General features: G+C 36.0%; 1 protein-coding gene across 5 annotated transcripts in view; it reads right to left on the bottom strand.

Annotated features, from left to right (window-relative positions):
- CREB1 (cAMP responsive element binding protein 1) overlaps positions 1-14,786 on the bottom strand; it is a 60,973-nt gene that overhangs the window by 28,904 nt on the left and 17,283 nt on the right. For 4 of the 5 annotated variants that reach the window (XR_003971121.1, XR_003971122.1, XM_030326976.1 and 1 more), the window contains exons 2-5: positions 14,230-14,351; positions 8,392-8,538; positions 7,602-7,643; positions 1,512-1,612 (exon numbers count right to left, since the gene is read on the bottom strand). Coding sequence is in view for 3 of the 5 variants with exons in the window: in XM_030326976.1 (XP_030182836.1) it covers positions 1,512-1,612; positions 7,602-7,643; positions 8,392-8,538; positions 14,230-14,343 (404 nt within the window). In the remaining 2 variants the exon portion in view is untranslated. The remainder of the gene's footprint in view (positions 1-1,511; positions 1,613-7,601; positions 7,644-8,391; positions 8,539-14,229; positions 14,352-14,786) is intronic. The other variant, XM_030326977.2, reaches the window with a different exon arrangement.

Raw genomic sequence — 14,786 nt, 5'->3', positions numbered from 1 at the left:
TGTTCTCCCACCCATTAGGGTATTTCTCCCCTAACGTTCTGTCACTTGCAAAGGTGATGAGCTGGCTTTTCTGTTTTTCAGGTGAACTGCTGGTAAAAATACCAAACCAGGTGAGACCAAGTAAGAGTGCTGTAAGAACTTCCTCTGAGTATAAATTGATCACTACAAAGCTGGGTTGTTCTAAGAAAAACTTATCTTGAATTATCAACTAATCCCCATTTCTCCAATCTTACAAAAGCATATCATAAGGACTCTGTTAAAGATCTCATTGGAGTCAAGACATAAAAGCTAGGTTTCAAGAATTTACAAGCTTAAAACAAAATAACAGGTACACAATGACTATAAGGAAAGATACAGTATTTCTCATGAATGTAGCCCCTTCTCTGCATGTGCGCATCTCAGGCATTGTTTATTTGATTACGAATTAAGGTGTTAGTATTTAAGTGATCTTTGCTAGGATACAGGCTACAACAAAATATTTTCTTTCCACACAGAGCTCTTATTTTATAAGGTCTACAACTAGAATCTACAGAATTTATTTACAACTATTTGCCTGGAATTTATAGACAGAGAAGCCAAGTGGCTCGTCAACACCTGGTTGGATCCGCTTCAGGATCAAATGTGTTAAAATACTAACACGGGATGTATTTTGAAGTTCAAATCTAAAACTAGATGTATTTAGGAAAAAAAGAAATGAGCATAAATGCATACAACACATACTTGGTAATATAAAATTTCTTAAGATCTCAAAATCAGTTTATTGGTATTCATTTAGGATCCCTCATTTAATTGAGAAAAGGGCTAGCATTGGAGCCAAGTGGAAAAAAAAAATTTAACCATTCACTGAAAAACAGAAATACCTTTAGGCTAATAACAAGAAAGAATATTAGAAGTTTGAAATTTATTAAACTCTCAAGTAAGCTTACAAAGATTTATGGAATTGCTCTTCCTGGAGATATTGAGCATGGAGACAGTTTCTACATATAAAAAAATGGTTTGGGTCCATGATAGAGGCAAAGCAACCTCTATAGCTGAACACAGAAACTATAGTAAGGTGTCCTTAAAATTAGGGAATATCAGCAAAGTGTCACGCTGCAATAAGGACTGCATTAATAAACAGTTATTTACTAAGTACCATGGCGTGAGAAATGGTCTGCAAATGTGATGCTAGGTAGATAAATAGTGTAGTGTGTCAGAACTGACAAACTAGAAGTGCTATAATCCTATCAAATATTCCAAACTTTTTAACATAAAAGCAGCAGCTGGCATGGTTTACAAAAACAGAAGCAAAAAAGAAAAAAAAAATTGTTTATCCAGGACTGTTCAGAGTAAAAAGTTCTCTTATTCTGTACGATAAACTTCAACTTGAGAAGTAACTCAAGATGAAGAGAAGTAACCTAGATGGTCCTGAATTGAGCAGCTAATTGGTCTTCCGACATCTTTTCATCTGCAACTACCTAAAGCTTCCTGACATCTTTGATTCTGAATCTTTTAACTATTAAATTCCATACCTGTAGGAAGGCCTCCTTGAAAGAATTTCTCTTCGTTTTTGGGAATCAGTTACACTATCCACTGACTCCTGTGAATCTTCACTTTCTGCAATAGTTGAAATCTGAAAACAAAGAAGAACTTTATCTTGATAATCGAATTTAGTTCCCATAAAGTTTTTATGAACTTTAAGAAAAAATCAAATGTAAAACGATGTACATAAACCTTGCACATGCTTCAGTAGAAAAAAATCAATTTTTATGGGAGACAACCACACCAATCACATTCTTCTCCCCTTTACTTATCCTATAGAAGTCAGTTAGTCCTAAGATTTTTTTGGTCAAAACCAAACTTTTGTGATATACAAATTCAGCTTCATCTCTTCCAGGACTTCATGTAACCAATCTTGAACGCATCAATATTACTGTCAGTTGTTTTCTTACAATTGTTAGAACAAAACTACCAAGTGAAATAAGACTTCTGACATGAAGAAAAGAATAAATGACTAAATATTTGGTCATAAGTCTATACAGTGACATACAAGTATTATCCTTTACTGTTAAACACTTGTGACTATATTTATAACTGCACAAATAAGATTGGTGATCCCCCAGATGGTTGTTTCTAGCAACTTAGTCTACATATAGACCTTCAAAGTTTTTACTATGCAAAAACTCAAGGTAAAGAACTGTGTATTTCTGGAAAGTATCCCTGGACTGGAAAGTAATGAAGTTGAACAAAGATTTTACATGGGATAATAATAATGATAATGGTAACAGCAACTAGCATTTATTGAGAACTTACTATGTGCCAGGTACAATGGTAAAACACACAATGGTAAAGTATTATATTAATACTCACTAATACAGTAACATCAGGTACTAGCTAAGTACAGTATTTAAACCCATTTCATAGATAGAAGAACTCAAGGTACAAAGAGGTTAAGTAACTCACCCAAGTCACAAAGCTAGGAAGTAGTGGAGCCACTGTCAATAGTTGGCATCTCAGTTTTAGACATCCTTACCAGCATCAAAATCCTGTTGGTTCCAATCTCAAACCAGTTTTGTCAGAAGCAGCAACCCAGAGGTGTTTTTAGACCATTCTCAGACTACAGTTCACTCGCCTAGTAGGTAAGCCTGTCTGTCAAGATGATATAGCCGAGCTTCTCTAGTCTGCTTCATTCAGCTTCCCTTCTCATCAGCAGGGGCCTCCTGCTCCTTCCTGAACTAGGTGTGCATGATGCTATCAGAGTGAGAATTCGGTTCAATGAAGGCAAAAGAGTCTGTGTGGCTCAGCTCCATGTCAAAATTTAGGGCAATTGCGACAAGAAAAAACATATTCAGAGGAACCTGACAAATCCCACAGGTACTCTGTATGTGGTCTGGGCCTATGGGTTTTGGAGAGTGGGGGCTCATCTTGACAGGGCACTTTGTAATAGGCACTCACTCTCAAATGAAATTAGGTAAATGTAGTAATTTTTCACAAAATTTATCTACAATAAAGTAATGTGCCCCATCCAAACACTTTCAAATGTAAGAACTTTAAAGACCTACACATTAACAGGCAACACTTAACGAATCCAGAAATGACAGATAAAAAGCTGTGTCAGAGGCTGAATTTAGTCTGTGATTCTCTGCAGAGTAATAATGCTACAGTTACAGCACAGACAACACTCCCACTAATCTGTAGCTGCTGTAACTAGCCCGCTCAGCATAGTCTCTGCACAGACTTTCTCAGATACACAGCAGATGAGGAGCTATGAAAAGGCCTTAGCAGAGTGTCAGGATTTCCAGGAATAACAAGACTCAACTCAAAGTGGACAGTACTATCACAAGTGTTTACCTTCATTAATACTTCTCAGAACCTCAGTTCCTCTGTTCTTTCTGCCTCCTTTGCATGACCCTCATCTTTACAACCTTCTTGTAAGGACAGATAGTGACTTAGGCATACTCTTCGAAGTTGAAAGTCATTAAAACAACAGTTTTAAAACATACTGTATAAACCACCCATAAGGGAAGTTGTGAAATGAAATAAATTAATGCTGCTTTTTAACATGTGACCTTTAATCCTAACCCCCCCCCCCAAACTCAGTGGTTCTATTGCTCTTAGCAGGAAAAAAGCCTCCCTTCCTCTGATATGTAAGATTTTGTCAATTGAGTCAAAAGGAAATTAACTTATTACTATGTAGTGATTATAACCATTTTAATGTAAAGGGAGTTCAGAATTACTCAATAAAAATAATAACAACAAGTGTTAACATTTCGTCTTTGGGAATACTATCCAGGGAGAACTTAAGAGCTATGAAGTCAATTCCTACGGACTATCTACCGAAACAAACAAAAACAAAAACAAAAATCCCAAACACACATTGGATCCACATTTCTGAGACTAATAAAAATCATGTCAAAACTCCTTTTTATAAGTAAAAACTATTAATTATAGTTTAATACATATTTAATAGGTTATTAAAAATAACCATATGAAAAATTATATTCCAAACTACCACTACCACATTCCAATGATAGAGACCCTTCCTCTGGCCCTTACCTCTTATCACCTCTCTTATTAGCCCTTTCCTCAGATCCTTATATAGGTCTTTAACCTTGGCCACTTAGAAGTTGAGACATTTTCAAAAAGTCAAACCACCATGTGTAGATGTAAAGTTTTAGATCTGTATTCCTCAACTTTCTTTAGTTTATTAAAAACCTGCACCTCCTATTAGTAAGAGGGGAAAATCTTCCTATTTTGAAGTTATTTGAAATTTTAAAATGAAACATACAGTGCCAAAACCAAATCAGATGCTTTTTCAAATAATTATTAAATTAAATTATTATTAAATGTAATTGAATATGCTTAAGAAATCATTTAATATTTCATAACAGTGACTCAAACATCTGATTCTAAGCTTGGGCTTTTTAAAACATGATTTAACATTTGCCATTGTTGAAAAAGAGAACTCATGAAAAAGTAAGTGCATTTTTGGCTGGGCTTACTAAATACTAAATCAGTTTTCATTTTCATCTATCAATTATACAAACTTTTGATGAGATTTACCTAGTATATTTTCATCTCCCTGGCTCTCAGTTATTGTATGCTAATAATAGGTGTTACAATGTTATATTTATTTTAACAAATAAGTGCAACAACTACTGAAACTCTAGAAGACACCTGAATAGTTTAGAGAATTCTATTTACAGGGTCTAAAAGTATATAGATGTGAGTTTTTAGGTGACAAATTTATATTGTTTGCAGTTTAAAAAAATAAAAAAACTATGAATACATTTCCAAACTTCTTTCCAAATGGTCTCTCCACGGCACGACTTTCTTTCAAAAACGTCACTTTATCCCAGGATAGTTGAAAGGGATTTCTTTTTTTCAAAAATATATTAGGTAATATATCCCTTGCAAATCCTTGCTTACCATCACCGGAAAGATCAGAAACTCTGGAACATTTGTCTCATAAAAAACAAACCAGCAACTCATCCTTATGTTAGATAACTCTTAAGTACTTTGCTGCATGAGAGCCACTGAATCCCTGTGTTGCACAAAAGGTTATTATTGTTCCCATCATATTATAAAGTATCGTGAAGATTTTATCACGTTTCATCTAACCACTCTCCCTCTTGCTCTATTGGAGCACATCTTTTTACTATTCCTTGATATGTAAAACATATTCTTACTCCTAAGCCTTCAGACTTGCTTTTACTATTTGCATGGGTTAGCATTCTGCACTGGCTTCTGGTTTCTGTTCACTGTGTTCCCTGACCACCCTACATAAAAGAGAACACCCTTCCCTCCACATTATCTATCCCTTTCCCCTGCTTCAATCATCTTCCCAGCACTTATCCTCACCTGACATATTTTATTTTCTCATTGTCTCTCTTCGCTCAAATGTGATCTTCATGAGAATAGAGAAGTATTATTTGTTCACTGCTGTCTTTCATAGCACCTAGAACAGTGACTGGCACATAGCATGTGATCAATAAAAATTCAGTGAAGGAATGAATAATTTAAGGTAACATAATCCATAAATCCTGACATGTTTAAGCTGCACTGTATTAAAAATGCATTCAAAATTAACAAAGGAAAAGTGAAGATGCCACTGTTAACTTCTATCCATTTGCATAAATCCCATTATTTTGGGGGGATTCTGACATAACCTGTGAGACATGATAATATATGTAAGGATAAAGGTAGGGCACTAATGTCAAGTCATAAATGAAACAGGAGTACAGCATAACTTCTAATATTTTTAGACTAAAAAATATAAAGAGATGCTAATATCTAACTCTCACATCAAGAGAAATGTGTCTTGTAGATTTTGAAAAGGCTGTTCTACACTACTCGTATTTTCCCATCTAGAAGTTTGAGGGACCATTTCTCTCCTTGTTTGAACATCTCTTCTGATGTACACTACTTCCTAATTACTAATATACTAATCACAGCTAACCAGCTAAAATGGTCATTAAAGTCTAATATATTCTCCCTGGTTATTTTCCTTTAAAGAAAAAAAATAAAATAAAAAATTTAAAGAAGTAAAAAAAAAAAGTTTGTGTCTCTCTATTCATAGAATTCAGGCTTTCAATTATAAGCATAGCCCACCTCAACGGAAAAATGTGCTCTTGAAAAGATGAATAAGTATTTCTATAAAGTTAACAGCCATACAACTCTCAGATCCAAATTATTACTGTCACAAAGATTAAAATTAAAAAATATAATCAATAATTAAATATCACATATTATGACCAAAAATTATAATTTTAACAAATTTGGTAATTTTGGTGTATTCTTTATAACACACCAAACTCTTATTACAAGTGAAAAAGAGAAAGTGATGAATCTCTGTCTTCTGACTAGCAGGTCAGGTTCTTTCTACTGTTATCAAGAAGAAAACATGAGTGGGGAATTAGTAATGGCAAAGTATAGAAAATAGTAAGGTAGCATTCAATGAAATAAAAACTGAGACAAAAGATAGGAGACTGCTGTAGTAGTGCGATTCCACAGAAATACCAAATACTTCGATTGTCACTGGGACAACACTGTCTCCATCTTGTTAACAAGTTCGGTCCCCAGTGTCTTTCATTATGGAAATTCATATACCTTGATTTTTTTTTAAGTTTATTTATTTATTTTGAGAGAGAGAGAGTGAGAGAGCACGTGAGAGTGGGGGAAGGGGCAGAGAGAGGGAGTGAGATCATCCTAAACAGGCTCTGCACTGTCAGCGTGAGCCTGATGCGGGGCTCAATCTTACCAACTGTGAGATCATGACCTGAGCCGAAATTAAGAGTCAGATGCTTAACCGACTGAGCCACCCAGGCGCCCCTACTTTGATGTTTTCACATGAAAACATTTTTTCCCCCCACATAAGTGTCCAAGCAAACCAAAAGCACCAGAACAGAATGAAGTAGACGTAGGGAACAGTGGCTAAATGACTCAATACTATAATATGGCTGACTGGATCTAGTATGTCCTTTGAGGACATTAACAGAACGCTTCCAGAGCAGAGGAGGCACTTCTCCCTCTACAAATATCAATCAGTCTGGCTACCATACTCAAGGAAAACACAACAGCTCTCCTCCACAGGAAGATAGCAAGGATGGTCAGGAGCAATCAGAGATATACCATATAATAAATGGCTGAAGGAAAACAGACATTTGTTTAGTCTGGGCATTTTTGTAAAGTAGGAAGGGTGTGGGAGATAAGGGAGAGGGAGTGGTCCAACAGAAAAGGAATTAAATTTGCTTAACTAGTTTCTGAGGATGGGACTGGGACCACTAAATAGAAGTTTTAGAAAGCTATATTCTGGTTCACTACAGGAAGAACAGTTTAGCAATGACCCCTATTTATAAACTGTTTAACTCAGGAGACACAGCTTCCTTTCTCAAAGTAATGCTGGACTACCATTTGGAGGAGAGAAGAAAGGATACACAGGGAAATTAAGCAACACACTAAGGGCTGCGCAGGTTAACAAGTTTGGCCTAGACCTAGAAGATCTCTAAAATCTTTATGCAAACCTTAAACTGCATGTTTATAGAAGGAAAAAGACATAAAGAATAATTTCTCACCTTCCTTTCTAAAAATAGTTCTCTCCAAATCTAGGACCTAGGACTCACCTGAGTTCCGGAGAAAAGTCTTTTTAAGTCCTTACAGGAAGACTGTGAAGCAAAAAATATGAAATGGGAGGCTGGGGTTATGGCCTACTTGAATGAACGTTCAAGTCTTTTTTTTTTTTTTCTTTCAATAAGCTCACTGCAAAGATGTATACTGCTCTAGGTTCCAGTTCAGCAGTCACCTGCGGAGCTCTAGGTGCCTTTATTCCCCATGGATTCAATCCAAAGGAACAAGGTCTCCAAAGAATTAGGTAACGTGCATAGTGTAATCCCTGACCCTTAAGGTGATCTTTCTGAATATGTAATTATTTCAAAGTTATATACTCCAACTTACATGCCTAGACATAGCTGGTTTTACAATGCTTTAAATGATCTCAAAATTCAGGTAATAGCTTAGGTAAGGTTATTAATTTTGACAAGGGTTTTTTCCAATGGCACGTTTAGAAAATAATTACTAAGTTATTATTTTTGTATCTTAATTTTCCTGAACTAAGGTATATCAGGTTAGTCTTTCCCAAACATTTCCACTTTATCCCACGTAGTTAATGATTTCCCCAATCAATTCTTTTTCCTCCATATCTTAAGAAAAAGTCTTTTAATTAGGTCTGTTCTTGTGTATATATATATATGTTCCTATACGTAAGGTGACTATACAGACGCAGCATATTCCTTACTGTAAAATGAAATAAACTCTGAACTAGATATGTATCTATTTTCATAACTACTGAAAGGAGAGAGATATGGCTATAAACGACAGTTACGAAAGTAGATGCAGAACTTTTTATACACATACCTGAACTGTCTGGACTTGTGGAGACTGAATAACTGATGGCTGGGCCGCCTGAATAACGCCATGGACTTGAACTGTCTGCCCATTGGGCAGCTGTACTAAAGTTACGGTGGGAGCAGATGATGTTGCATGAGCTGCTGGCATAGATACCTATGGTGTTGAACATGGAAAAAAATTACCATCACAGATAACCTCCTTCGAGGTAGTCATGCTCAATATGCACCAATTTTTTAGCAGGAAAAAGATGACCTTTTTGCTAGATAAGTATTTCACTGGTGTGAAAGAAACTAATGATTAAATTTAATATTCTTAAAAAAAAAAAAAAAAGGACCATAAATGCCCCCTCCCTTTCAAATCCTTCCAAATGACAAAAAACCAAAAAACTATTTTAATGCAGTATCAAAATTTGTAACACAGACTTCCTCTGAATACTAAATACACTTTAATTGTATGGTGCTTTACATTTTACATTTTCCTACCTGCTTTCATGTCCAGTTTCTCCTTTTGCTCTTCGAAGAAATCAAGACTGGGTAATAAGGATTATCTCCATTTTAGAGACAAAAACATCAAGTGCTCAAGAGATTAAGTAACTTACCCAAGGTCAAGAGATATGCTAGCTTTGAAGAAATATAGAAGTCTTCAGAATATTGTGTGTTAAATAAGCCATATTCTCAAATATACCTGCTCTCAAACTTAGGCAAAACTTCTCTAAGTCTAGAACAAATATACATCTTAAAATATACAGCATAGTTTTCTCTAACTACAAGCATGCCTTTCATTAGTGAGAAAGTATGAATACGTATTATAAACTCAAAGTTCCCACTTCCCCAAATCAAACTGGTATGATACTTGGTATTTTAAGGATTTATTTTCCTCTTGAAGGAATAAAAGCAGAATTGAGGGAATATAAGAGATACTAATTTTCTCCTGAGGCACAAAGGCAATTTTAATGAGTCAATATCCAGGTTCAAAGGGTTCTTATGTCATATGTGTCTATTAGATGGTATTTACTGTTCCTATGTTTGAATACATTCAGGGATTCATTATTTTTTGTTCATTCACTAAACAGTTATTGGGGACCCAGGTGCCAAGGGTGGTGTCAGAACTGAAACTACAAACATGAAGAAAATAACTGGGGCTACATGTGTGAAGGCATCAGGAAAAGAACATAAATAAGTATAATCCAGTGAAATAATAAGGCTTGCCAAAAGAAAAATGAACACACTGAGGAGAGCTACCCACTGGCACCTAAGAGGAGGGGAGGCAAGGATGTGAATTTGAAACAAAGAATATACATTAGGTATATTATGACTCCCTGGGACAGGGACAGACTTTCAGGGAGAGAGGGATGGAAAGCAGTCAGTACTACTAGACTGACCACCTAAGTGTGTTACTTTATGAACGTCGGAACCGGGAAGAGAGAACACCGTTAACAAAGGAAGGTTGGGGCTAGATGAGCTAGTCATGAAAAGCCACCTATGTGTCACCTTAAAGAACGTGCATTTTTTCCTGAGACTGGGAAAGACACTGAAGAATTTTTGAACTCTGGAGTATCATGGTGAGGTTTGCATTTTAGATAGATCACTTCAGTGGCAGTATGAAAGATGTTCATTTCAGAGAAAGAAAAAAGTGGAGGTGAGGGGATTGAGAAAGATTATACAGTAGTTAAGGTGAGATGATAAAGCCAGAAGTAAAGCACTAGTGGTAGGGAGGGGGAATGAGAGAAGTGATTTAATGAAAATTCAGGAGGCAGACTAGAAAGGGCTTTATGAATGATTGGTTGAAGGAGGTGAGAGAGGAAATCAAGGATGACCCACATAATTCATGTTTCGGTAAAAATTGGTAAACTATGCCATCAACTCAAACAGAGAACACAAGAAGTAAGCTTTGGGGTGATTGGGGTGGTTGGGGGCGGGGCAAAGGGGGATGGTGGAATTGATCTGATATCCAAGAAAGTAGAGATTAAAACCATTAAGCACCCATGTTTGGACAGTTAGGAAGTCCCTCCTCATTAATCATTTTCTCTCTGACTGACATAAATCTTATCTAGTTTTACGTGGTCCTCAAAATGTGGTCCATGGACTGCCTCCATTAGCATTACACAGGATGCCTCTTTACACAGTCAGAATCTCAGTGGACCCAAGGACACTTTCCCCTGCACTTAAGTTTGAGAATCACAGCTTAAGTTACTTAGAATATCTCCTCTTAGTTCCATACAAAAGCTCTTCTGATATTTGAAGCAATTATTATATCTTCTCTATTTTATAGAATAAACGTAGCAAGCTAACTCAATGAATAATCCCTATTCTACCCTGATCATTCTATATACTCGCTCCTCTCATCACAAGTTTACAAACAGTACAGATAGACAAAGTAAGATAAAAATCACTTCTGTTCCTACCATCCACAGCTAATCGCTGTTAATATTTTTTGCTGTAGATATATAGCTGTTTTTATAACATACTATCATGGAATCTATTTTATTTTTTGAATCCATTATAAATATCTTTCCATACCAGTAATAATTTTCTTTAGTGGTTATAATGGCTGCACAATAAAATCACACACTTTGTTTAATAAATTCATTATTAGATATACAGGTTTTCAAATTTGCCTATTACAAAAAGATTCAATGATCATCCTTTTACTTCTTTAGTTAAATCCATAAAAATTTACATTCTCATAGTCAAAACCAAGATTATTTTTTTTCCTTTCCACTTTAAAAAATCTCTGTTAAATTCTCAAAGTAAAATGAGGCCTCTCATTATTGTTTTAGATTGATTTTCTTCCTTTACTAGTTGGGCTGAAATTTTTTCTGTTCCTTGACCACTATAATCATGGATTTGACAATTTTTTATTATATTCTGATATTAAATATGACAATAAAAAATACTGGGTATTAGACTTATGAAAGGAAACTATGACAAAAATGTGAAACGTATGTGTTAAGGACATGGATGAGCAAATGAAAAAAACTCTGTAATTAAGAATAAAAAAACCAAAAACTATACAAATGGGAAGAGAAAGAAAACTAGCTTTCCTAAAGCTCAAACATCATGTCATTCTGTTCTAGGTCAATCCTAGAGGACTGCCTGATGAGGATGACAAATCAAACATATGCATGTAATTTTGCTCCTTCCTAATCTCCAATTAAACTTCATAAAACTGACTCTTTTTACAGGCATAACCACATGAGCAAAGAATGAGAAAGGAGGCAACAGGAAGAGTTTTGGAGGCTGGGAAGATGGATGAATGGTACTAAAAAAGGCCAACTCATGAGGTAGATGCAGGGAAAGCCAGATTTGCACCACAAAATCCTTCAGAGGTTCAGGATCTAAGTAAGTCACCCTGGAAGGTGGAGGAAAGGGAGAGCTGAAAATAAGGAAGGCTGGTTGAAGGCTCTTTGAGAAGCAATTGGATCCCCTCTCCATAACTCCCTGTGGAAGAATAATTAATCTACCCCATGCTGACAGAAAAATGGAGATTTAATTTCCGGATAGGGGAAATTACACCAGACACTGCTGAAGGTGGGGTAACTAGCTTTCAGTCTTCTTCTCTCACTTAGCTCCCAGGCCTTTACCCTGTAAGCAAGAGATTAGTAAAGCTTTCCCCGAGGAACTTAACCAACCACAAGGGGCTTGAATAAAGACTTGAAAGATACTGACATTGGGAAGGCCATAATCACCCTACACTGAAAGCTCACAACTTATAGGCATCAGGCCCCAAACATATCCAGAACTTCTGGTACAGTTTTGCTGTCCCCTACTTTAAACCTGAGCAGACAAGCACAAATTATAAAACATCTGAGGAAAGCTTCTTCTAACATTAAAGATGGAGAGACCAAAACAAATTGAAGGGCAAAAATCTATACAGAGAAAAATCTATATGGGGAGAAGAAAACTTAAAACCTAATTAATATTCTCAGAAATGAACGAAAATATTTCCTTTGTGAAACATAAACAGGATGCTATTAAAACACAAAAGGACAAAAACAACAACAAACATAAAAGGACTATTCAGAGAACAAAAGGAACTGTTGGAAACATGACAGCAGAAATAAAAAATTCAACAAATGGGTTGGAACACGAAGCTGAAGAAATCTCCAGAAAACAAAGCAAAAAGACAAAGAGAAAGAGGATGGAAAGAGAGTTAGAGAAACGATCCTATAGTGTAGCATCTAGATCACAAGGATCCTAGAGAAAAAAAATCTTCAACCAAATAATTTACACTGCTCAGAATCGAAGACATGAGTTCCACTATAAAAGGGAACATTGAATATATATATATATATATATATATATATATATATATATATATAGCACAATGGATGAAAACTATTTAAGCCAAGGTCCTAATAATGAAATGGTGAAGCACTGTGAAGAGATACCAGAGAGAGAAAAAAAGTGGTTCAGTCCTTTCAAACAGCAACACTGCTTGGTGATTGTGGATCAATGCCTTCAACCTTTGAAAGAAAAAGGATTTCTTTACCAAGACTTCTTTACCCAAACTTGCTTAAGAAACCACTGGAAAACGTGCTTTACTATGTCAAGAACACAAACTCGATTAAGAGAAAGACAGTAAGGGGAAAGGAATTTCCAAGAATGCATTATATAGCAGACTCAGAGGACAACCAGATCAGACACAATAGTGCCACCCAAGAGACAGATAAGTGGAAGGTTTTCATCACCAAGATCCCTGCTGGCACTGTACCTTCTTTTTACCAGGCCAAATGGTTGGATAAATCCAGACTCTCACCTCTGCATGTTTGCCTTGACCACGTTTTGACGAAGCCCTGGATTTTCCCCCTATGTTTCTGCACCTGCCTCATCCAAGTATTTACTTCACCCCCAGATATATTCTGCTTTGCCTTAACTCCTGAGGGGTGGAGGTGGGCCCTAGTAATCAGGAGAAAACAGACAGCAGCCCACTCCTTGTGACTCTGTCCTGCTGGAGCTCCAGTATTTGGCCCACACTTTGGCTTAGTGTAGTAGCCCCCCCTTAGTCTGTGGTTAGCCTCCTATTCTCCAAGACCCATTCAAACCCAGGGACTCCCCTAGGAAGGCTTTTCAGTTCTTCAGGACGCTGAAGTTCAACATCCCAGAGCCTCTGCTAGGATTATATTCTCCTGGGAGCCTTTATCAGAAAGAGACAGTATCACACTCTTTTATCTAGCAGGTTTATGTCTTATATTAACTACCTTTCTCACTTATATGCAAATAATGGTTAATATTATTTAAAATATTTGAGGAAAAATACACCAGAACAAAAAATAAGGATGAGAGAATATGACTTTAGAGATAGAATGTTTAGGACAAAGACAAAGTTAAAGAATCATGAATTATATTTAAAGGATACAGGAAACAAAAACCATTATCATCCTTGAAATTTACTTGTGTGTCAGTTTGTTTATCCTATTTTTTAGTTTAAGCACATGGAAAACTTAGCCTCTCAGATTATCTATATTCTCATGCCTCAGAATAAATCTGTGTGATATGAAAAAAAAACAAAAAACAAAAAAACAAAACGAAATAGTTAACATTACCAGGTTTTCTTCCTTGGTTTAAGAGAGACAATCTACCCATTATTAAAATGTCATTATTCTGAATCAGGTCACTACAAACAGATAACTAGTGTTTAAAAATACGGTTTTCTGTTATGTTACTAAATTAATTATATCATTTCTAAAATTAGGCTAATAATACTAAGTAAACAGGAACTTTGATACCCTAAGAACCTCTGCTCGTTCTATGCTTATCTCTATAATAAGAACTAAATCTTCCTGTCTGAAACATACTCCTCTTAGAAGAGACATAACTTGGAATCTCTCCATGTATTTTATACCTGGGCTAATGTGGCAATCTGTGGCTGGGCTTGAACTGTCATTTGTTGGTTTTCAGCTTCTGTTACAGCCGCATCTCCACTCTGCTGGTTCTCTGCTCCAGATTCCATGGTCATTTAGTTACCTACAATAACATGGAAGAGTGTTACAAGCACTACAGTGCTTTGTGCTTTTGTGACTTTAAAGGCAAATTTCAGGTTATGAATAGGTATATGTACTGGTTACATTAGCAAATGCACTCAAATCTAGTTCAAAAAAAATAGTAACCTAGCTGAAATACTGTCAAACTCATCCAAATCTGCTGAGCTGTATAAGTTTTAGTTCCTTCAAAAAGGAAAAAAAACAACCACCTGTCTTTTCACTTGTCACTTCTTCCTAACGGGACAGTATTCCATCTAGAAAGAAGAAGGGATTCCTCCCTTCCATGAATCTCCTCTATGAACAAGGGGAGGAGCGTACCAGTAAAACTGTAATTTTTTCAAACTGTACTAATTAGGTATGGAAAGAAGGTAGAGAGTAGAAGTGAGCTGATGACAGGGTCTATGAGATGTATCGGCTT

Source organism: Lynx canadensis, chromosome C1, assembly GCF_007474595.2.
Source record: "Lynx canadensis isolate LIC74 chromosome C1, mLynCan4.pri.v2, whole genome shotgun sequence".
NCBI lineage: Eukaryota > Metazoa > Chordata > Mammalia > Carnivora > Felidae > Lynx > Lynx canadensis.
This window is presented reverse-complemented; position numbering and strand designations above follow the sequence as displayed.